Source organism: Cylas formicarius, unplaced genomic scaffold, assembly GCF_029955315.1.
Source record: "Cylas formicarius isolate icCylForm1 unplaced genomic scaffold, icCylForm1.1 PGA_scaffold_3__17_contigs__length_32017465, whole genome shotgun sequence".
Taxonomy (NCBI): Eukaryota; Metazoa; Arthropoda; class Insecta; order Coleoptera; family Brentidae; genus Cylas; species Cylas formicarius.
In genome coordinates this window covers 23,250,828-23,275,430 of record NW_026844326.1, presented here as the reverse complement: position 1 = coordinate 23,275,430, position 24,603 = coordinate 23,250,828, and the positions used below count along the sequence as shown (strand labels likewise).

Sequence of the window (24,603 nt, the reverse complement as noted above, 5' to 3'; positions counted from 1 at the left end):
TTTGATAAATAAAAGCCTTTGACTGTATCAGTCAATTTTAATGGAAAATTGGAATTTTATAGTTTGGAGCCCAGTATTATCCTCTTATCTCTCTACCAGAACATGTATCACACGGATTAGAAATCCATAACTCAAAAAATATGTTTTCGGTTCAGTCAGATAATCATAAATACCCCACTTCGTCCTCAAATTTGCTTCGGACTAGGAAGTTTAAATACACTAAAAGCTTGAAAAACTCTGTTGATCTAAGTTTATACAATTTAATTCCAAATAAAGTCACAAACTTGCTATTTAAAAATTTTAAAACCAAAATAATTTTTTTTTTAAACATTTTTTTTACTCTGCAGAGGAACAGAAGATAGGTTACCGGATTACCCTATTCTTGATGGTTTCCACTTTTTGATTGTGTTCGGTATCTTCCTTTTTTTCTTTTCTTTATGTGTTATATATTACGTTCCTATACCTATTATTATTGTAGACTATCTAACCATTTATGTACGAGGGCAGCGCCAAAATTTCCCGGCCTGAATATGAAAGAAACAAAGTAGAGTAACAATTTTTTATTATTTTTCAATATAATCCCCCTTAACTTCAATACACTTATTACATCTCTCAATCCCTTTAAAAAAATATTCTTTTGGTTTGTCTGCAAAATGAGCTAAAACAGCCTCTTTTAACTCAACTTCGTCATTAAACCGCCGTCCACGTAAGTCCTCTTTCATATATCCAACTATCCAAACAAATAATAGTCGCTGGGGGCCATATCTGGACTATAGAGAGGATGTTCTATCTGTTGGAATCCACACTATAAAATGGCAGCTTGTGCAACACCAGCAGCATGGACAGGCGCATTACCGTGCAAAAGACGCACGCCTCTGGTCAGTTGTCCAAATTATGTAATAATGTTGCGTAATATTTACCATTGACAGTGGTATTAGCTATCAAAAGAATTCCTTCACAATCCCAAAAGATCGTGGCCATCACCATTTTGTTGACTGGCTGAATTTTCTTCGAAGTGCTTCACCCTTACGACGCCGCTCCATTGATTCTTTTTCAGATAGAGGGTCATAATAGAGAACCACAATTTCATCTCCCATCACAATAGTTTCTATCACAAGCTTCGGTTCCGACCCACAGAATTACAAAAAAGACCGAGACCTCCACTGGTCGACCAGATGTTGAATCATCTTCAAGGGACTCCTGCGCCATTCGAAAACGTTTCGTCCATTCTTTCACTACAGAATACGCAGGAGAACTTTGGCCGTACACACCATCCAGCCTTTCTTTATTTGCGACATTTTTTCGGACACGTTTTGTTTAAAATGCTGTCAATAAAAAACTATTTGACGTAAGACTTCATTTTTTTTTCGCAGTCTACTAAGGTCAATATTTAAACGAAGACAAAGTTTGGCGCTAACCTCGTATGTGTATGTATACATATGTATATAATTGTTTTTTTTTTCTATCTATCTATCTGTGGGCTAATCAGTAACGAATGAATAAATAATCTATGACGGTCATTTGCACTATTGATCATTTAACTCGAACATATTATTTATGATAATATCGATAGAAATGAAGGTATTACGATCCATATTGGAAATTACTCTGACAGACTTACAAACTAATGAGAATATAAAAGAGAAGTGACGTCCAAGAAGTCATACAATACTTTAGGTTAGCAACGATATAAAATAATGAAAGACTCAGAGGAAGAAAGCCATAGGGACGGTCTGCGCAAAAATGGCGTCGCCGCCTAAACATTGATAGCCTTAACAAGTAGGTTAATTTCTAAACTACCAAAATATTCGGACACATATCCACGTTAGTTGTGGACCAATATCCTGAGTGTTGGTCTTGTTAATTTCGGTGACGGTAGATTCAGCTAATCGACTAGCTCAGCTTTATAATTAAATCAAAGATTAATATATCAATTTATGTAATTTAAAAACATCGGTCTCTTTGAGATTATGATTACGGCCTCAACATAGAATTTCCGCGTTCTCATAAACCTAATTATTATAATGTGATCATATTTACTTCGATTTGTTCATAAATAACCGGATCAGAGAATGGCAACTCCGAAGAAGCTAATATACATAATAAGACAAGATTATAATATACACACGTGATAATGCGATGATACGTTGTAGTAGCGGGTTGTCAATATCGATTAATAGAACGATAAAGCTTAAATTACCAAAGTTTATCTGTTTTTAATTAAAAATATAAAAGAAAAATTAGATCTGTCAAGTTTTGTCAGTCATCAAAATTATTTTAATCGTAATACTTAATGTGCACAGCATTTCTCCTAACTTCAAATATAGGGTGTTTCAAAACTCAATATATTGATTTATTTATTTGAGGAGTATCTCAATTTATCTTTAAATATGCTAATGCTTGAGTCGTTCTCGGGGTTGAGGATGTTCAATAATATCAAAATTCTTTAAACATGTTTTTTATGAAGAATCTAAAATTAGATGCAAATATTATAAAATGAAAACATAAGTAGAACTTTTAAATATGTACGTAATGAATGTAAATATAAAATCTATATGAATATTTTGACTGTGATGTTCATATTGTTTTGCTAAGAAAGTTAATTTGTTTTTTAATTTAGAAAATGTTATTAAATTGTGGTATAATTGACTTATATTACTGTTACTATTTTATTTATTTCTTTTTTGATGTCTGTCCTTTTTTTATCATTAAATATAAATTACAGTTTCTTTTATATCTTTTCAAGCATAATTAAAATACGAGGGTAAATATACGAGGTCAGTCCAAACAAATATTGGATCCAATTTTGTTTTTTTACTAGTGCTTTCAAGACATCAGTTTTATTAAACACTGTCGCGAGCCTATTTGAGCGTTTCCGGTACTTAAGTCATGGGTTAGGAGCGATCTGATGATTTCGATAGATTTTAGTCGTGTTGATATTTTCCAATTGTGAACGATCACGTCACACGTCACTCAGTGTATAATTTCGAGATGTTTTGCAAAAATATACCCAAAAATTTAACAGACTTCTTCGACTTCTTCTCCTCTTTGATCTTTAATAACTCGTGATTTAAATGGCATTTATCTAGCGTGTTGCATATACTATTAAAGAAGCTAATTCAACCAAAACGAATCCATGTACAGGGTGAATCATTAATACATGCCCAGGAGCGGGTTTCTCGACGCAAAATAAGAAAAAAGGTAGAATATATAAAAAAGTGAGTGTCCTTTTAAGAATTTTGAAAATACTCAATATTTGAGGCACATTTAATTCTTTTAATATCTCCAGAATGATTTTCTTTTGAGGTCAATTTAACTACCTATAATACCACCCAATAAAAAGGGTCACTGGGTTTTATGAAGGCTAATGACTGCACCCTTTTTATCACCCCCAAAAGTGTAATTAGACACTACGTATTTTATATATTTACACATTTATATTTAATATTGTTGTGTTATATTAGATCAACACATGCAATGAGATATGCACATTATCTAGTTGGCAAAGAGATTGAGGTATATAATAAATGGATTTAAATGTTAAAAAACTTGTATTTTTGTTTGGTCAATTCTCATCCAACCTATGGAATTATGGGATGGGGAGCGGCGCGCAACTCACATCTGGATGGCTTAAATATTATACAGATAAGGATTTTGAAAACTATAAAAAACCTTACACATATTCAAGCGAATGGTTGTAACCTGAAAAGTAAATCCTGAATGGGAGGCAACCATCCTTCCGACGGCTTACAGGTAAAGCGTTCAAAAAGAAAACATTACTTACAATGAACGAAAAAGAAAACTGGGCAAGAAATCAAAGATTATATAAAAAAAGACAAATTAAACCTGAACTTTGACAAAAGAAGCGCCAAGCACCTTATCCCCAGAGAATTAAATAGGCTGTCCAAATCGATTTAGGATTTGCAGCCTGTAAGAAAGTTTAAGAGTGTGATGTGGTTAGGCCCTTTTCATTTCAACGTTTAATATTCAAAGATATGCATTTTTTTTTACTCTAGATAAGTTACAAGTTACAAGTATACCAAACACTTGCAAAAATAAACAACTATTCTATGCTATTCTATTTGTTTCTAATGTTCCCACGCTGTTATCCAGAAGGCGAATCCAACTTAGGCGGCTTTAACATCGCCAATCACATTTTATGTTGTTAACCAATTAACTTTATCATTAAACAGAAACTTGTGACGTCTAATGATCTAATTGAATTGTTCTTTCTCAAATAATCACTTCCTTGGAGAAATAAATCGTATTTTGACCCGGCTCCTACGCGCAAACGAACGTCCCACTCTTCAAGGTCGTATTTAACAACTAAAGGACATTCGATATTTTTCGCTAAGCGGGCCCCACGCCTGAATATACCCGAAAATAGCGATAATCGTTGTAGAGGATGTTGCCGTACGCGAGACCTCACCAACGCAATTAATTAGAAAGTTCTGGACCGCAGACATCCTGCCGTGGTTATTGCGCGGCGACGACATATCTGTTTTGCCCATTTCGACACAAGCATTCGTAGAATAAAAAATGGCGTAACATCTGTATAGGGCGGACCGTTTTTATGGAATGACACCTGATCTCAGAACCTGTTAAAAAAAAAAAAACTTTAAGACAAAAGTTGTTTCGATGTATTTTTTTTAGTCAAAGAAACTTCCACAGGCTACTGACCTGGTAAGATTACTCTGCACTCTGACCTTTTTGTTAGGTTGTAGAGAGCATAACGTTATCCACCATTCGTCATCCGCTAACTAACGCCAAGACTAGGGAAACAATCAAACTCTTCTCAACTACCAAACACGCACCAACTTTCGGGAACGGAAAAATCAGTTCTTTCGAAAGGTTCCAACTTCGTCCTTGTCCCACGTATTATCCGAAAAGAGGAAATCATTTCAAATGTCGAGTATATCCTAAACAAATTGCCATCTCAAACAGCTAATGAAATTCGATTTGAAAAGCCTGAATGCATTGCTCTAAAATCTCTAAAAGCTGATGCCGACATCGTAATCCTAAAAGCAGATAGATGAAATGCTGCTGTGGTCATGAACAAAAATGAATACTAGGAAAAGATTCAAGTATTCTCACAGACCGATCATATCGACCTATTATCAGCACTATTGGTTCTCCAACATACTCTCTAGCAAAATATCTAACTTCCTTATTAAAACGCTTTACAGGGATAGTTTCGTACTTAATTCCTTTCACTCCATAATTAAAAATCATTACATTAGATACTAAAGTCCCTATCCCTGAAACTCTCAATATCATTTCAGATATACTAAAATCCGACAATCTAGAACCAAACCTTCTCGCCTTAATTGAAAATGCTTGTCTGGAACATTTTTGAACAAACGTCAGGAAGTGCTATGGGTTCTCCACTATCGGAACCATCGAGAATATATGTATGGAGGAAGCCTTTGAGAAGAAGGCTCTCGACAATTCCCATATAAAACCAAAATTATGGAAACGCTACGTCGATGATACTTTCGTAGTTTGGCCTCATGGTCAAGAATTCCTAATAGATTTTCTTAGACATTTAAACTTTACACACCCTAACATATGTTTTACCATTGAATTAGAAACTAATAACTTCCCATTCTTAGATATTCTTATCAACAGAAAATCAGACCTAACATTGGGTCATTGTGTTTACAGAAAAGTTACCCACACAGACCGATACCTTAATGCATTGTCGCATCACCATCTGGCCCAAAAATTATCGGTTATCAACTCTCTTCTTCGCAGAGCCGTAAAACTATCTCAGCCTGAGTCACCGAACCCAGATAACCTTCCAATAGCAATGAGGCCGAAAGCAATCCCACACTTGCCACTGTTGTCCTCCCTCACATTCAAAAAATCACTGACCACATCAAAAGTTGTAAAGAAATATAATGTCAAACCCAGATTGCCACTTGTCCAAAAATCTCTCCACATCTTCGATCCGTCAAAGACAAAATTTGATTTGAGATACCAGGAGTTTACAGCATTCCATGCATATGCAGCATACATTGGAGAGACTGGACGAAAAATATCAACTAGACTGAAAGGACATGAACGAGCCTTAAGACTACGAGAAATAAAGCGATCAGCAGTTGCCGCACACAACCACAACAATCTTAACCGCGACTCAGGTCTATTCCTGTCACCAATATGGAATTCAGTCATTCGAGACGGTGTTTATGACCCTCATTTAGCTCCGGCCCCCTCAAAGAATATATAAGCATGTACAGAGTAAAATGCGAGCCAGTTTCAGTCAAGCTCTGAAGAAGCCAACAGGATGATTGGTGAAACGTTAGCAAGTTCGACTCAGCAAAAACCGATGCAGAGGAATCCAGAAGTTTTGTAAAAAGTATTAAATATTATATTGCTGTGTATGCAAAATGTTTATATTTTCGTGGACCAGTTATGCAACATCCTGTGTTTTTCGGTAACTCCAATGATATGCAGCATCATGGACCTCAGAACACTTCCAAGTGTTATGTAATAAATTTCTTTATATATATATGAATAATGAAAATATTAATTGGAGCATTTTTACAGATTTGATTAATACGTTAGTAGGTTGGTTGGCTATAGTTGATTCGTATTTTTCTCTTACTGTTTCTTGGATTATACTGTTTTAATTTGGTATTTTTAACTCTGTTTATGACGTGGGTTTATAATAAATAAATAAATTATTAGCATTGGGTATTATCTCTGATAAGTAATACCTTGCTAGATCTTTGGAATGTAAACAAACATTTATTAATTTTGAAACCGCTTATGGGTTTTATCTGATTTATTTAGTATTCAGCGCTTCCTCCTGCATCGGCTTTTGTTGGTTTCTTCAGAGCTTGAGTGAAACTGGCTCGCATTTTACTCTGTAGCTGCTTATATATTGTTTGAGGGGGGCGGAGCTAAATAAAGGGCAAAAACGCCGTCTCGGACGACTGATTCCCATATTGCTGACTGGTAAAGACCTGAGTTGTAGTTGAGTTAATTAGGTTGTTTATAAATTTCTCTAGACTCTAGGATTTTTCGTTGGTAGAAGAATTGATTGCATGCAAGACTTTTAGTTTTATAGAAAAAAAATTTATGTCCGGTTTCGTGATTTTGTTCGACAATTGCTGATGAGTTTGTCTTAGTCTTAAGGCTGAGCCTAGTTGATATTTTTCGCCCGTTCTGTCTTTGCCGCATATGCATGGAAGCTGTAAAGTCCTGGCATCTCAAGTGGAACTTTGCCGAGGGATCGAAGATGTTGATGTTGATTTTGTTGGTTTTGTGGTTGTTGAGAATTTTTGTTATGTGGTTAGTGATATATTGAATGTAAGGAAGGACAGCAGTGATAAGTGCGGGATTGCTTTCGGGCTCATTATTATTAGAAGGTTGTGGTGAAGTGTATTTTGTGATGGAACGCATAATACCTTTAATATGGAAATTATTAGAGAGAACGGCAAATGTAAGGTGTTTTAAGTCTGGGTTCGGTGACTAGGGCTGAAATAGGTTTTACAGCTCTGTAAACAAGAGAGTCTATAACCGATGATTTTTGGGCCGGATAAGGATGTGAAAATATATTAAGGTATCGGTCTGAGTGCGTAGATTTTCTGTAAACACAGTGACTCAATGTTAGGTCTTACTTTCTATTGATAAGAATATCTAAGAATGGGCTGTTATTATTAGTTGTCGGTTGTAGTATGTTAGAGTTTAAATTTCCAAGAAAATCTACTAGGGATTCTCGACCAAGGTGTCCAGAGCAGTTTCCGCCATACATAGAACCCATAGCTGTTCCCGACGTTTGTTCAAAAATGACGGTTACAAGAAAAAGATGTTCCAGACAAGCAATTTTCAATTAAGGTGAGAAGACTTGGTTGCAGATTTCGGATTTTAATATATCTGAAATGTTGTTGAGAGTTTCAGGAATAGGGACTTTAGTAAAGAAGGATTCTACGTCGAAACTAACCAGAATATCTTGTCCATCTAATGTAATGCTTTTCAATTATTCAATGAAGTGAACACAATTAAGTGCGCAACTATCCCTGTAAAGGGTTTTAATATAGAAGCTAGATATTTTCCTAAAGAATACGTTGGAGAACCAATGGTGCTGACAATAGGTCGAAGGGGTAACCCTAGTTTGTTTGTTTTGGTTGTCTATAGAGACGAGGAATTTTAGAATCATGAGGGGTGACAGATTTTTTCACGGAATCTGATAGAGAAGAAGTAAAAAGTACTACAGTAGCCTGTGGAAGTTTCTGTGAAAAATTAGTATTCAGTGTTTTGTCAAATAAAATTGAAGATTTCTATAGGATTAAATATACCAAAAGAAAATCCGGACGCCTCGCCTTTTTATTTATAAATCGCGTTACGTCTGGAACCGGCCTTAACTTCAGGAATTTTTTTATCGTAAATAAGTTCATTGATTTATTGTCGTAAAAAGTCAACAAACTGCATTTGCGCACGCATAAACACACACACGCTAACGGTTATGAGGTTATCAAATAGCCCCGCCGACTGATAAAGCTGGTACATCGGCCTACTTCGATTAGTATTGTCATTGGTACTGCCGTATATAATGCCGAGGCCACACAGAGCGACGAGGTAGGCTAGAATGGATTTACCATATATTTAAAAATGCACTAGTATGTTGCATGTTTGGGGGCCATAGTTTAAAAAGTCGCATACGTTACCACGCCGCTTTTATATGTTCCATTCCTTAAAATTAGATTTCTCATTAATTTTAATATCGCGATGTGTCAAAAAAATGGCAGAAATATCCCGAGATGTTGAACTACTTTTCCAAATTTTTCTTCAAAAAATGCAAATTTTCCCTTACAGCAGCTTGTATAACAAAAATTTGAAAAAATGACGCTTTGCTAAAACTCCACCGACGGCGAGGCAATATCGAAGTTATAGCTAGTCAAACAAAAAAACCAAACCAAATAGATATGTTCTCCTCGAAGTTATGTCATGGTTATTGCTAACTCTGTATCCTGTTTTTCTAAACCTAACGATCACATTTTTGCACTTACTCTCATGACTGGTTGACAGTTTCTTGAGTGAATTTAATGAATTGTGGTGAATTAAGAGGCTGTTTTATGTGTGTTTCGTAACCTGTAAGAAGTGAAGCTGCTTTAGAAATTGTGGAAAATCAGTAACTATTTAGTGGTAAGTAGTTACCCTCATTTTGAGGTTATACCATTTTGAAATTCCTAATGAGATATTTAGTAAGTTATTTGGGCAAAACAAAGAAATTTAATAGCTGAAATACAACCATTTAACCAGATCCACAAGTACGACATATAAAGTAAGTAAAAAGGATAAAAGTACATTTATGACACTACATCATTACTTTCTAGATCTTCGTCTATTAATTTAAGGATTTAAAAAAAAGTAGTTTAATTTGAATCATGATTTTTAAGTGATTTAAATTATGATTGCCACCATAAAATATAGAGCATTTCATTTAAAATTCTTATGTCATAATATGATAACCCGATCAGTCAGCATCAAATCAGTTAAAATTTTTGATTTTTAGCTAAAATAGTTGAAATTGATTTATTTTGATGATGGGTATTTTGTTTTTATGAATTTTAATGGGCAAAGCTATAGCTAGTTCCCGTGGCTCAAAATCAAAATGCACGGAGACGGAGGCGCATCCTCGATATGACGAAATGGGGTGAATAAACTGTCATACGATTTATCTGGGCCAGCAGGAAGAAGAGAAACATCGATTAAAAGTGCGATGACAGTGTTTTGCAATTCGCGCACCCATAGCACGTCCGCGTAGTGGCGCCTGATTTAGCACGTCCGATTAAACAAATGAATAACCGTTAATGTGCGCGAATAGATAAATGTAATTATTTTTAAAACGGTCAAACGAAACAGGTCCGTGCGTGATTCATCGTAAGATATGGATTTGGTCCGGAAAGCAGGAAATGCGCTGACATTATTAAGGAAATTCCTTGCTAACTCACCACTTGCGGCGAGGAAGGCGCTGGTAAACTGGGTATATTGGTCGGGGTTAGGATGAAGTATCTAATGGAGAGAAAATGATTTCCAACTTTCTATACACAGATGACACCACTGCAGAGGCAAAAAATAATTAAACACAAAATAGAAAGATAGTTCTAAATACTACTTGATTAGATAGATCAAGCAAGTAGAGTTGCTCTACCATCCACGCTACAGTAATACACAGGAAGGAAGTTTTGATACGCTGATGGCAAAAAGGTCAAGAGGAATGTAACACAGTGAGATATCGAAACAAAATGAAGGATTTCATACAAATTTCGGTCTGCCAGATGATGCGTAATGTGGAAGATTTCGATAACGAGCTACTTCCAGTACATTAGTCACTGATATTTTGACCTTAGTTATGATGATGCCGTCAGATGTCACTCAGTGACTCTGGCTGTAACTGTAAGCTTTAATATGGCTAATGTTAGAGGACGTGGGGTACAAAAAAGGAAGCAAAAGAAGAAAAATATAGAACATTTTGGCAAAAGAATTATTTATATCGCAATTAAGTTGTAGTCTTCTTAACCTTGCGCATGATCCTTTTGATGTCAAATGGGCGCTTAGTATTCTCTATTTTTCCTTTGGAGTTTTACTTACGATACTCCGAGTGACTCGGATTCTTCCTGGAATTGTTTTACAAGGCTGATTCTGTTGAGTAGTTCACAAAGCATAAAAAGTACCAACACATATAAAAATACCATTATCATAACAAATTCTTTCCATACCCCTGTTTTTGGAAAATATTATTGGGCTTATTACCATTACCGTACAATTAAAAGTATACCTAATATTTCTTTCTCGTCGCTGGTGTAATTGGTAACTGCTTAGTTTGGCCTTATTAACCCGTTTGCGATGGAAGACCAGCTAATATCATATAGTGCTGCAGTGTTCTAGATACGAAATTAGTGGCGATCTCATTAACAGACGCGGAAGTAGTACCCGGAAGTCTGAGAAATTATTTGGCTCGATAGGCTCTATTTAAAAAAGATTTCCTTTAAAATGTTTGAATGCAGATCAAGAAACTGCTATAAGATCGTCGAATAATATTAACAAAATTATTATTTTTGCCAGAGAATTGATGCAAGTTGGAAAGAGCTATGGGTGCGGATTGTTTGAATTTTTGTTAATTGATTTACAAATTGTTTAATTTAATTAATTGTTAACACATTTAGTAGTTAGGGATGAAAGGAATAAAAAAACTTTATGGCGGAAGAACTTTCAATAATTTGTAACAAAATGGGTGACACCTTTTCTAAGGGGAACTTTTTTATTACTTTTGTAGGATACGTTGAATACAAAACCTTTAAGGAAACTGATTAGGGATTATTAAGTTTATCAAGTTAGCAAAGTGATCAATTTTTTCAATTAATTAAACAAAAATGGATGATTAAAATAAATACATTTTCTGTTTTTACAGCACAAAAACAATAACAATCTAAAACATTCCGCTCGGGTATGGACTTTATTAACACACGCTCGCGTGACAAACAATTAGTCTTACTTCAATCATTTTATTTATTGCTTATAAAGAAATACAAGTATTCTTATAACATGATCTCTAAAATTTTATGGTCAACTACTGAAACATTTTTCTGAAATCCGTTAAGAAGGCAAGGCGTTAAGTTTTAGAATTGATATTAACCTTCAACAGATATCCAATACAGGTGTAACATTATCCAGTTTATCCACAGAAAATTCCACATCATTAAACCGGATACTTCCAACCTCTTATAAAGAGGACATTTGAACAGTACGTACAACAGAGTTTCATTTTCGTGGAGATTACATACAGTACAAAATTCAGTATAGTTGAGTTTATATGACAAACCTGTATACCAGACTTTTGTGAAATAATTATTCGTTGATCTAAGTTGAACTAAAATACTGGTTGTGCGGAATGGTAAATTAGTGTTTAGGTATTCTGGAAAACAATCACTAATAGTTAAACCATTGTAAAACATCGCGTAGTAAGAATGTCGAGCGAAGTCAAGATCAGCCTGAAAGCAAATTTCTTTCTATTTATTAAGGAAGTCGGGCAAAATGCGTTTTAGAGTATTTGGAATAAGATTTTGCAACAGATAGGAAAACCGAGTTCACCTGCGCAACCCAATATTTAATAAGGCAAATATTTAATTTCCATAGTGTCCTCCAATTTTAATTGGCGATCGAAATACTGCCTTGGGAGTCTATCTGCCCCTTGTAAGTAACTTGACCAGAAAGTTTCGAGAAATTTTAAGTATAGTTACTTTTAAATGAGTTATACCATACTCTAGAAGATTTGGTTATTCCCACTTTAGGGGATGGTTAGTTAGATACGCCGCCGACAGAGTGGCGGTTGGCGCGTAATTCAAAAACTCACCACATTCTCGTCAAGCACGTCCCTCTTGGTAATCCCATTCCGGACCGTACAAAAACACGAAGGACCGTGCAACATCACCAACAAAAACACAGCGACGGCAACTCGGCACTTGGCGCGACGATCGCGGCACATTTTGCGACAGGGCGGGCAGCGCGCTCTTTAAACAAAGCAAGCTCTGGTTTACGACGATACGCCGCCACCTGCATCTAAATCGCCACGCGTAACCGAACGGTATATTTGCTCTAATCTCCCGTGCGATAACGACCGATATTGTTTCAGGAACGCTGTCGGTTTTTCTTTTTGCCGCGCCGCATATTGCGTGGAAATCCGATTTCGCAGACCGCAACCTTTTTCCCGTCGCCGTGCGCGCTCTTTCTCGGGATTTATAGAGGCGGCCGCGGCGAAAAAACAAAGGCGTGTGTTGCCGGTGCGTGGCGGGAAAAACGGCAGCGCACGGCCTGCCTCGCGGTTACTGACTGAAAATGAAAACGTCGGCGTTGGCTCTGCCGTCGTCGTTCAGCTGTTTGGGTGCCGCCGGTTTACCCACCCTTTTGTGACGCAGACGGGCGTGCGGCGACGTCGGGACGTTGCGTTTTCGCGACGTCACAATATCGCGATCAGCTGTAAGGGTGTTTTTTTTCTAAAAGACCGGCGGCTACGCTGAAACTGCGAGGTTCGTTGGGGTTGCGGCCCTTCCACAGGACGAATGACCCGGGATAGCGTCTCTATGAGCATTGTCACGTAAAACAATTGTAAAACGTAAGCATAGATAGATGTGATGCAATTTTCACACACATTTCTTCAATAACTCAGGTCAAAAAATTAAACTTTTTAACAGATGTTTTTATTTTGAAAACTGATTTTATGTAATTTTGATAGGCTGATTTCAAAAAATTTATGCATTTATTTATACCACGTAACTTTTTTTAGCAAATATTAAAAAAGAAACGATAATCCTAAAATAATCTATTTTTGTATTCTGTAAAAAAGTGAAATCCTAGTTAGGATCACACTAGCGGCCCTTCCGCGATCCCGGTAAAAGCTTGATGTGACGCCAGGTGCCAATAAATACTTGTCACGAAGTCTGGACGCTAACAATTCGAATGCATTCTTTCTAAGGTGCAAGTCTCTAATTAAATCATTTAATTCGCTCTGGTTAAACACTTCGGATTCGCTGAAATCTGGGCTGGAATTAGATTCCTGGGATTCTGGCGATATGACGTTTTCTAGTTCTTTTGGGGCGTTAGGGATCGGTACATCTGGACTATAGGGAGGATGATCTATCTGTTGGAACCCACATTCTAAAATGGCAGCTTGTGCAACACCAGCGGTATGGACAGGTCGTGCAAAAGACGCACGCCTCTGGTCAGTTTTCCTCGACGTTTAACACGTATGCAGTATCGCAATTTATGTAATAATGTTGCGTAATATTTATCATTAGTTTCTTTAAAATCTATCAAAAGAATTCCTTCACAATCCCAAAAGATCGTGGAATCACCTTTTTTGTTGACTGGCAGACTCGGAATTTGCTTGGAGGTGCTTCATCCTTACGACGCCACTCCATTGATTCTTTTTTCGATAGAGGGTCATAATAGAGAACCATAGTTTCATCTCCCGTCACAATAGTTTCTATCACAGGCTTCGGTTCCGACCCACGGAGTTCCAAAAAAGACCGCGCACACTCGACACGGCGTTGTTTTTGAATAGCCGAAGGGGTTTTAGGAACCCATCTTGCACTAACTTTATGCATACCTAAATGATCATGCAGGATTCGACGAACACTTGTATCAGAAAGCTTAGTAATTTCTGAGATTTCCTTGTCTTTAAACGTCGATCACTCAATACCACCTCTTCCACAATCGCAACAATATCTTCCGTTACGACCTCCACTGGTCGACCAGTTCTTGAATCATTTTCAAGGGACTCCTGCCCCATTCGAAAACGTTTTGCCCATTCTTTAACTACATCATACGAAGGAGAACTTTGGCCTTACATACCATCCAGCCTTATTTTAATAATTTTAGGTGCTAACCCTTCTTTTCAATTTGCGTTATTTGCGATATTTTTTTGGACACGTCTTGTTTAAAATGCTGTCAATAAAAAACTATTTGACGCAAAACTTCAATTTTTTTTTCGCAGCCTACTAAGATATATATTTAAAAGAAGACAAAGTATTATCGTGATACTGGAGCTGCATCTATGTCAAGCCGGGAAATTTTGGCGCTTACCTCTTACAATTTGTTTCTTATTTTTTCTGTTGAATCCTTGAACATTACACGAGCAAAAGTAAGAATCATCACTGTGATAACTAGGTCATAGGAACACCAAAACTTAAACATTTTTTTTCCTACCTTTTTGAAAGTTTGTTAATGCCCAGGGACTTATCTTCGACGCCAATTTTTACACCAAAATAAGCGTGGTAAACATTTTTCTAAAAAGAAGTTATAGTTTGCTTTTGCTTTATTACGACAAATCTTCCACAGTTATAACGAAAGTTGTTCACACAACAATAAATTTTAATCACCAAGTGAGTGCATCAGATTTTAAAGGTAATGTTAGTGCTGTCGTGAGGAAAGGAATTATTAGGGGGGCAGGCAAAATGTTTTGGGCCTGCCACGTCCTAATTATCCAGCATTTACGTCAAAAAGCATGAACATTTTATAATAAGATAGTAGTAGACAGTAGTATAACTTTATAAAACTAGGAATAGGATAATTATACATACAAAGTCCAATTTTTTAATTCCAATCCAAATAAGCCGCAAATAAGTAAGCAAGTAAGTAAGCGACTATTACCTTTTTAAATGTATCAAATCATTATTAGCAGGCAGTAGTTTATAAGCCTTTATAACCTTGTAGTGTGGAACTATAACTGGAAAACGCTATTTTTTCGTGTAGACTATAGCCTCCTTGAAATGATTAAGGATTTTTTAAACAATAAGATAGTATAAAGAAGGAAATGGGAGTTCATGAAACGTTTTAAAATAGGGTAAACATAATTGCATTGTCAACAGTATAGTTTCATAAGGTCTTTTAACTAACTAAATGTTTAATTTTTGACACTATTCTGTCAGTTGTTTTTTCCAGCTTAGGACTCCCAAAAAGCTTACATTTGCAGCTCCCTGGTCATCACATATAATGACGTATTACCTTTTAATTTTTGAAGCGTTAACCGTCCACTGTTCCAAGAGAAATAAATATGAAAGAAAACAAAATTGAAACAAAGTTTATTCTTAAAACCATGAAGTAAACAAGAAAGGTGCTCAATACTAAGAAAATCATAACTTCAACAAAAAGTGTAGTTATTTGCAGTACCTATATGCATATTTTAATGCCATAATCACGTAATTTAATTAATTTAATTAAGAAACAAGCCTCCCGCCTAAATTGACAACATACTGCTACCTTTATTATATATGTCTCTGTGAGTTTTAGCGTGTGAGTGTCGATGGGATTGTAGGGGTAACTTTGAAACTCATAAAGAAGAAAATGTTAGTTCATGAAATGTTTTAAAATAGGGTAAACATAATTGCATTGTCAACAGTATAGTTTCATAAGGTCTTTTAACTAACTAAATGTTTAATTTTTGCCACTATTCTGTCAGTTGTTTTTTCCAGCTTAGGACTCCCAAAAAGCTTACATTTGCAGCCCCTGGTCATCACATATAATGACGTATTACCTTTTAATTTTTGAAGCGTTAACCGTCCACTTTTCCAAGAGAAATAAATATGAAAGAAAACAAAATTGAAACAAAGTTTATTCTTAAAACCATGAAGTAAACAAGAAAGGTGCTCAAAACTAAGAAAATCATAACTTCAACAAAAAGTGTAGTTATTTGCAGTACCTATATGCATATTTTAATGCCATTATCACGTAATTTAATTAATTTAATTAAGAAACAAGCCTCCCGTCTAAATTGACAACATACTGCTACCTTTATTATATATGTCTCTGTGAGTTTGAGCGTGTGAGTGTCGATGGGATTGTAGGGGTAACTTTGAAACTCATAAAGATACGGGGTCGACTGAAATTGAAACCAAATCTTCTTCTTCTTACGTTTATTTCCAATTTACAAAAAAAGTTACACTAAGGTACGGTTTAAAATGAGCTAAAGCTAAGATGGAAAAGTGCAAAAAATTATGAGGTGTTAAAATTTCAATACTGGAATAGTAGTACAAAATTGGGACAGCCTACTAGTAATAAGGAAGAAGAAACTTAAGCCAAAAAAGTTCCGAAGGTTGCCCACATAATCCAACAAGAAAAACGTTTCAGCCTACTGGCTGACGAAAACATACATTTTTGTTAAATAAATGCACAAATTCTACAGAAACCCGCAGGTCCGTCTATGGATATAATTATAATTGCTAGATAATACACTATTTACGCATGTTGATAATGCAGGCAGTTTTCAAACGATTATGGAAAAACATGGATAAGGTCATTTTAAATCTCGTTTTCTGCCAACCTGAGGAATTTTTCAGCTTGGCTGTGGCATTTTTTTGGGCAATGGAAGTATGCCTAGATTCCACCAAATTGTTTAGTCGCGAGATGGGCCGATGAATTAAAGACCTTGATAACCAAAATGTAAATAAAATATGTATACTACGGCCCTATCGGCGTGAACTTATAATCTGATAAAATGTACTTTAAAGACTAACTTTTGTCTTAAGGTGGGTTTGAAATTGGTAACCGGTAACTTCTAGCCATTGAAGCAATTGCTACAATACCAAATTTTATGCATTTAAGGCTCAATTATCTCTCTTTTAGGAATAAACCAACAAAGAAGTATGTGGTAGATGACTTGCCAGAACGGTATAGGTAACCCGATTCAACCCTTTCGAGAAATTACAAGAAACTATTATATCATGTAGCTACTAGACATACCTATGCTGACAGTACAGGAACTCTTGAAGCAACTATGTATTTTTTTTTTGAGAAAGTTCATTCAACGTGCGCATGCGCGAGATTTAAAATTTCGTATTTAACCAATGACAGTTCTAATGACAAATTCTGCCGTTGGACCCATAAGGCCTTGGGATTTTCAACAAACAACATGGAAGCTGACAGATCGTTTATGTTTGGATGCGGCATTTTGCTGCAGTATTTTCTCAAAATATGTCGAAATCCTATTAAATTTTCTGTCAAAAAAGGAGTTAGGGTTAAAAGCAATGCAGAATTTGGTGTTCTCGTTTTTTAAGCGCTGGGGATACGATGTAATTTTTAAATTTATTTTTTTATATAAGCTATTTTTCCCATTTTTTTTTTAATTGTAAATTGATGCAAAGCGTTAGTTTTTATAAACTCATAGGTTTAACCTCTATGGAAATAACTTTGAGATGCTAGATATAGCACAACAATGTGGAAAAAATGTCAAGAAGCACCTCCTGTAGACAGTAGTTGACAATGGGTAATCCTAGCGATTTTACGACTAAGAATAATAAATGAAAATATTCTCCAAATTCATATTTAATATTTCATTACGATTACGTTACTGTTATGTTTTTTTTATTATGATCGACAAATGAGCTAACAAAATCCAGTTGTTATTAAATATCTATTAAATCAACATTGTTTACAATTTAGGGAACAAATGTTTACAGTATAAAATATTTATATTAAAGGAAAATATGTAGATGACGGCAAACTTGCACCCGCCGTGCTTGGTCTGTGTAAAGTATGTAAAGTTTTGACAAGTTTTACCTGTACCTACATTGGTTCTACCTATTATTAGTGTGGCACGTCTACCATCCCGCGTACTTCCGGATTTAAAAATAACCTTACTTGTACGTGATGAACATTTAAATATTTTATCATAATACGGAGTATATTTTCATAAACATGAATGTCAACGTCCCGTGTTTGATGGATTTTTCACGTATCGATGGGCGAGGCATCATACCTCGAAAGCAATATGAGATGCAGCCAACCCGTTTTGGAATCCGCTTAAAATGGAAGCTTCATCAAATATTCAATACGATTTTATTGCCAGTCTCGGCTATTACTGCCAGGAAGTCTGGTATACGTTGTGCCCTGACGGCGTAAGGGCTTCGTATACGTTTTTAAGCGAGCCCATAGTCCTCTAAAAAATCCTAGAAAAAATCCCTTGACCCAATTGTTTTCTCAGGACCGTAACTTTTCGGCTTTCTATCACACTGTGTTCAAAGTTTTTTTTTTTTTGATCAGTTTCTTTCCTCATCAATAAGTTTTTTTTTGCCTCTTTCAAAATTGTTTGTCTGTCCTGCAAATTCTTAAATTTTTAATGTCACTTTCAAATGTAACTAAGTTTATAATAGTAATAAGAATAGGTTTGGTGCGCAAACAATATTATGGCAAATAATTCAAAATAAAGAGGAGGAAAGGAAATGGGTAGGGGTATTAGGTAGCAAAAAATTTTATTCATTTGGATGTTAATCTCAAATAATTTTATTTTATCTGAGATGAAGGTAAATCCTAAATTCCTGAGACTGTATGAAGATCTGTTTAAGTCGACGCTTAAATACACACACACACACACACACACAGGTATCGTCCAAAGCTGACAGTTTCAGTGAGCTAATCAAAATGGAATATATAATCTTTTAAGTTATAAAGAGTCCTCTTATGTGGCTACGGTAGTGTATGTAATGATATTCATGAAACTTCGCTAAATAGATAAAGAGTGCACTTCTTTTTAATGAAGATGTAATAAAAAGACGCCATAAATCTGTGCATATTTAGCCAGCTCCAAATTTGTAGGTACCCAGTATTATAAAAATTATTTATATCGAAAATAATACGTTAGTTAATTTGTTCATGCTGTTTAGGTAGATAATATTTAAGATGTTTAAATCGCCGATGAAACTGACAAGTATAACTAGTGTAGAGTAGGGGTCCCAGGATACTCCTTTGAGGTATAACAAAAACTTGCTGAGCTGGCCACTATCATTCAGCCCAGTAAATCGTAATATAGAAAATAAAAGATCATGATTTCACAATATCAAACGCACTACCTAAATATAGCATCAAACCTTGTCTGCGGCTACTCACACTCTCACAACTAAGCTTTCTTATATATCTTTTAGCCTTCCAAACTATTATTATTATTATTATTATTATTATTATTATTATTATTATTAGTTTGGTTAGTCCATATTTTCCTTCACCGAATCTATTATATGTATATACTTGAATAGAACGATATCTAAATAAATAAATATTCTGCAAAAAAGAAATGGAAATCGTAATCTCGATCAAAACTTCGCGGCATACAGATCGTAGCCAGATAAACAGTTGCTTCCTTTTACGACTACGTAATTCGAACCGAAAATAGCTTGGAACTACCTCTTAAATCTCTTCAGAGATGGTTGACCAGGAGAGAGAAAAACGAAAACGCCCTAGCGCTTTGTTTCGTATAATAATGTGGTCAATGGCACCAGAATTCCGATTAAAGAAACTGGTAGCCGAGCACTGAAAACGGTGGCCATGTTGACAACAGGCGCCTAAACGTATTTGTTACTGTTCTCCATATGTGACAAATGGATCATTTTAAATTATTATCTTATTGTGCACTTCAAACCTTACCGGATGATTAAGCTGATTGCTTTTAGCGACTTTAAGACGCTAGAAAGGTTGCAATTGCATCGTGCATGGCATTTCTTTTGTTTTGGTTTAGTTTTAATAGATTTCTTTCAGGTCATATTTTTTATTTTGCACGTTTATCTTACACCTGTTGCTATAACCACCTTTACTTCAAATGGTCGTTCTGTGAGATAAGCAGATGCAACCACGAAGTCGGAAAGATCTTTAGTGCTATTTGCTTCATGCATTTTTGAACTAGATCTGGTTAATGATATTTACAACAGAACAAAATTTTTATGAAGCCCTAATAACCAAAAAATTTTCAGTTATACTTTAACAGTTTCTTAAAAACCAGGAGATTGGCTTCCAGGAGTGTAGTAGTAGTTTAGAACTAGTATTAAGAGCATAGTATAAGAAGAAGAAGAAATAATCCATCCCTTCGTCAGTCTGTAAGTCACTCAATAATTGCTGATAATATTACGTATTGAGAAAATATATTTTAGCCAAATATATTTTAAGACAAAGTCCATAATATTTTAAAATTCGTTTTTCTCAAAAACTCATTTTTATGATATTTATTTTCTTTCCCCTGACCCTTCACTTTTATTGATAGTGCTATGCTGCAAGAAACTTTTTAGATTGAAGTTACGTTCACATCACAAGTACTTCTTAGAAAGCTTGGTAATTTTCGGCGAAGCGAACGTCTAACGTCCAAAAATTAAAAATGCCTGATCACACTTCAAATGAGAACGCGTACCACCCACTTCGCGTTGTCGAAATTTTAAGCACCTCAGTTCCACGATAATAGCGGATACCGTCCATTCATAAAAATAAGCCAAGTGCTTGACGTGCGGCTGATTTTTAAGTACCCAATCGACATTCATGCTCAATTATTAAAAAACAAAAAGAAGCCGCAGTTTCGGCCAGGATAAAAAAATATGAACAACACTTTTGACAAACTAAACTTATATTTGTGTAACGCAGTATGTTTCCTTTCAGTATCATATTAAACATAAATGAAATTAAACAAAGGCAATAAATCATAAAACTGCATTTGGTCCATTTTCTCTTCATAGGAAGGTACCACGGCACCCATATGAAGGCATAATGTGGGTCTTCATCTTCAGCGCCAGCGCAGGAACAGCGAGCCCAACATTTGCATGTGAGACACTGGATCCTGCCTTCCGTTAACGTTGAATGTAAATGGTGACAATACAGACACTCTGCGTCTTCTTCTTTACCAGAAGAGGACTCGTTTTTCTCGGAAAACTTCTTAACCTTCTTTTTTTTCGATTTTTCGTTAGACTTGTTGAGTTTTTACTCGCGATATTTCCAATTCTTTTTGATAGGGTGACGATGTAATCATAGCGGTCTTACGGGTCACCCTTTTTTATTTAAAGAATTTTGGTAGATGGCGAGGTGTGCAAGTGGTTCGTTGTAGGAAGTATCACTTCATCCTGGTTTGAAACTTTTGAAAACAAGGTTGGTTTCCTAGGCATTCAAATGTCTCAGGTTTTAAAGTGAAAAGAAACCCGATTAAACCCTGCAGCTCCTTCAGCTTTAATTTAATAATTAATAATTAATCAATAATTCCTTGATTCATTGATTCTTCGGACCATTTTTGCCTCTCAGTCTTTGTTTAATAGTTACTAACCATCTAAAAATATTGAAAGCTTTGTTTAAAAGAAGTTCTTAAGGCAAAACGGACCGGGAACTCAAAATGGTTCATTTTGGCCGGTTCGTTTTGCGTTTTTGCTATATTCTAGAAAACGTGCCAATCTGGAGGTTATGTCAACATATATCTGATATCTTCAACTTAAAGACTGTAATAGTATCTATGCACCTTATTATAGACGTAAAAAGTACAGGCATCAAATATTGTTTCATTTTTATATTAAATTCTACCAAATATAGCTTTATTTATCTCTTTTTACTTTCGAAAAATCGATGAAATCGATTCTTTTCGAAAGTGTACGCGTTCCTCACTAAACTCGAGATCCTGGTAACGGTAGGTCCTATGGAACCCCCATTGGTACAGAAATGATCAGCGTCAAAAAAAAAGTTTTTTTTTGTCTGTCCGTTCTCCGTCCTGTTTCTCCGTTCTCTGTTATTCGACGATAACTTCCGAAAGGTTTGAGCTGCAAGCTTCAAATTTTGCTTCTTTTTAACAGTCCATGGGATGTATAAACATGTAAAAATGGCGGCGTTCAAGCTTCGGCGTCCATTTTTTTTTTTCGATTTTCGCCTTTTTTTTGGACGTTGCTATGAAACACGATATGTGTCCGAAATTTGAAGCTATCGACTTCAAATTTGGCAGACGAAAATTCTTGAATGTTAAGACGCATAAGATTCGGCTCCATAAAATTTTATTCCTGAAAGTTTTTCAAACATGTATGTAAAAAAACTGAAAAATGGGTCCCCCTATGCTATGAAAATTTGATATAACTAAAAGAGTATGCTTCTGATGTCAGTCCGTTTTACATGGCAACATAGCCCGCATAAACAGCTAAAACTTTTGTATTTAAGGTTTTCACCTGAACAGGGTGTTCAAGATATTAAGTGCTATATTCAAAAATTAACAGGTGTCTTAAATTTGCAGCTATCGACTTCAGATTTGGCAGAAGGGTAGAAGTCCACACCCGCATTTCATCTGATGAAAAAGAACTTACTGAAATCTCGCAAAGTATTTTTTTTTAATTTTTGAAATTTTTTTTCTGCCATATTTTGACTTAAAGAAAAAATTTATTTTCTCGAAAACTATTAACCCGAAGGGCAAAATTTATGAACTAGGAAATGGAGGAGATCCGGGACCATAACCTTTATTTCGGGCATTTTTTCATTATATACAGGGTTTTTCAATTATAGACAAAAATCTAATAGATCCTGAAAATCGTTCTTAAAAACCACTTACGCCATTGAAAAATATCATATACCAGGAAACATGGGAGATTCAGGGCTATAACCCCTATTTCGACCATTGTTTGAATCATATACAGGGTGTGTCGTTTATGGGCAAAAATATCAAAAACATCCTAAAAATTTCCGTTTTTTTAATGTACCGTTTTACTTGCAGGGTCCGTTATGCTTTGGTTGTATTCATTATTATTAATTTTTTTTAATATTTAAAAAAGGACTACAAAGTATGATTGAAAAAGCCTCGGGAATTCTACGAACAGGTGGACAGCGCTTCTGTGTACATATTGTACCGCGTATGCCAGAAAGAGCAATGGAGTAAGGTATTAGGAGAATAATAGGGAGACACTGTAAAAATTTGAAAAAAAAAATAAGGCTGGAAATGAGACATATTAAAATTTTAATTTTGAGAAGGGGGCAATAAATTAATATTTTTTTATTTTGTGCACTTGGTTCTTTCTCTTCCAGGTGGGAGTTAGAAAATTCTCAGAAACAAATGTCGATAACTCAAAAGAGGTTGAATGCATTTTAATACACTCGAAATCGTTAAAGGACCCAGAAATGAATAAAAGAATTCAATGCTCAGAAAATCGTCTTCTAAAATTAGGTCCTGTAATTGAAAAAGTAAAGTGCTAGCCTTAATTTGAGAAAAGCAAAGGAACTTAAAAGCGAAGAATCGTTTTGTATCCGCCTTTTACTAACAAAATAATAACGAGATTAGTCACAAACTCGTACCGTTCTTTGTACCTACAGTATTTCCTTTCTATGGTACAATCATTTCTTTGTTTGTGAAACGAGTGCCACATGTTCCGTATATACAAAATATGTGTGTCTTACATTCCAGCTGAATGCAACTTCAGTGTCAGTCTTTTAGGGTTGCTGCCTATCTAGTGTTTATTACACTGTTTTTATTCGTCTATACCGGGTGATCCGCGCTTCGTTCAGACAGGAGAGATGCAAAGTGGCGTATTGGATATTAATTTCCGAACGAAATTGTTTTTTAGGTATAAACTCTTAAAAACGTTTTAAATTAAATGCGTATCTATAATACATTTAGTCACAATATTTTGAAAGATGAACAGACGTTACACATGGTTAGACAAAAATCAACATCAAATATTTCTTTTTTTTTGATACACAGGATTTTTTAAGTATGCTTGATCGAATAATTATATGGACCAAGGTCGTTTTTTTTTTATTTAATTTAATGTTTGTATGTCAAAAACTAAACAAAACATATTCTTTTCATTAAAAGTTCGGACTTCTAAGAAAAACTATAGACTTGAAACATGACATCGCCTACATTAAATTTCAAAAGTTTTCACGCATAGTTTCTGAGATATCTACTGTTGCTAGTTGCTTACCTTAAATGTAACAAAATATTTATTAACGACGTTATGACATGAAAAATAAAAACTAAATCTAAGGTTAACTATGAATGAAATATACTAATGCTGCAGAAAAACACTAGATCATTCTTTTTCCTGTTTTGCTCAAAAAGCAGTAAAAGGTGTCAGCCAGCTTTTTTACCACAAAAAAATCTGAATTTGTACTAAATAATAAGTATTTGGAAACATACTTATTACTATTATGTTTTCTGCAGTAATTTTCATCCCTCCAGAATAAATGAAAAATAATATAAAATACATACAGACAGATTGTTCCTCCATCATCAATCGAGGTCCAGTTAGTACGTAAAAGGGACGCCAATCGGACATAATGGACACAAAATATTCAGAATTGATTTCAGATTTGCGCTAAGTCGTATCTTTA

At 35.2% G+C, this 24,603-nt stretch overlaps 1 protein-coding gene across 1 annotated transcript in view; it reads right to left on the bottom strand.

The window, feature by feature from the left end:
- Nucleotides 1-12,843, bottom strand: part of LOC132698924 (matrix metalloproteinase-14-like) — a 176,653-nt gene extending 163,810 nt beyond the window's left edge. Inside the window, exon 1 of the mRNA XM_060665252.1 lies at nt 12,362-12,843. Coding sequence (XP_060521235.1) covers nt 12,362-12,493 — 132 coding nt within the window. The 5' untranslated portion in view covers nt 12,494-12,843. The remainder of the gene's footprint in view (nt 1-12,361) is intronic.
- Nucleotides 12,844-24,603: the final 11,760 nt, after the last annotated feature.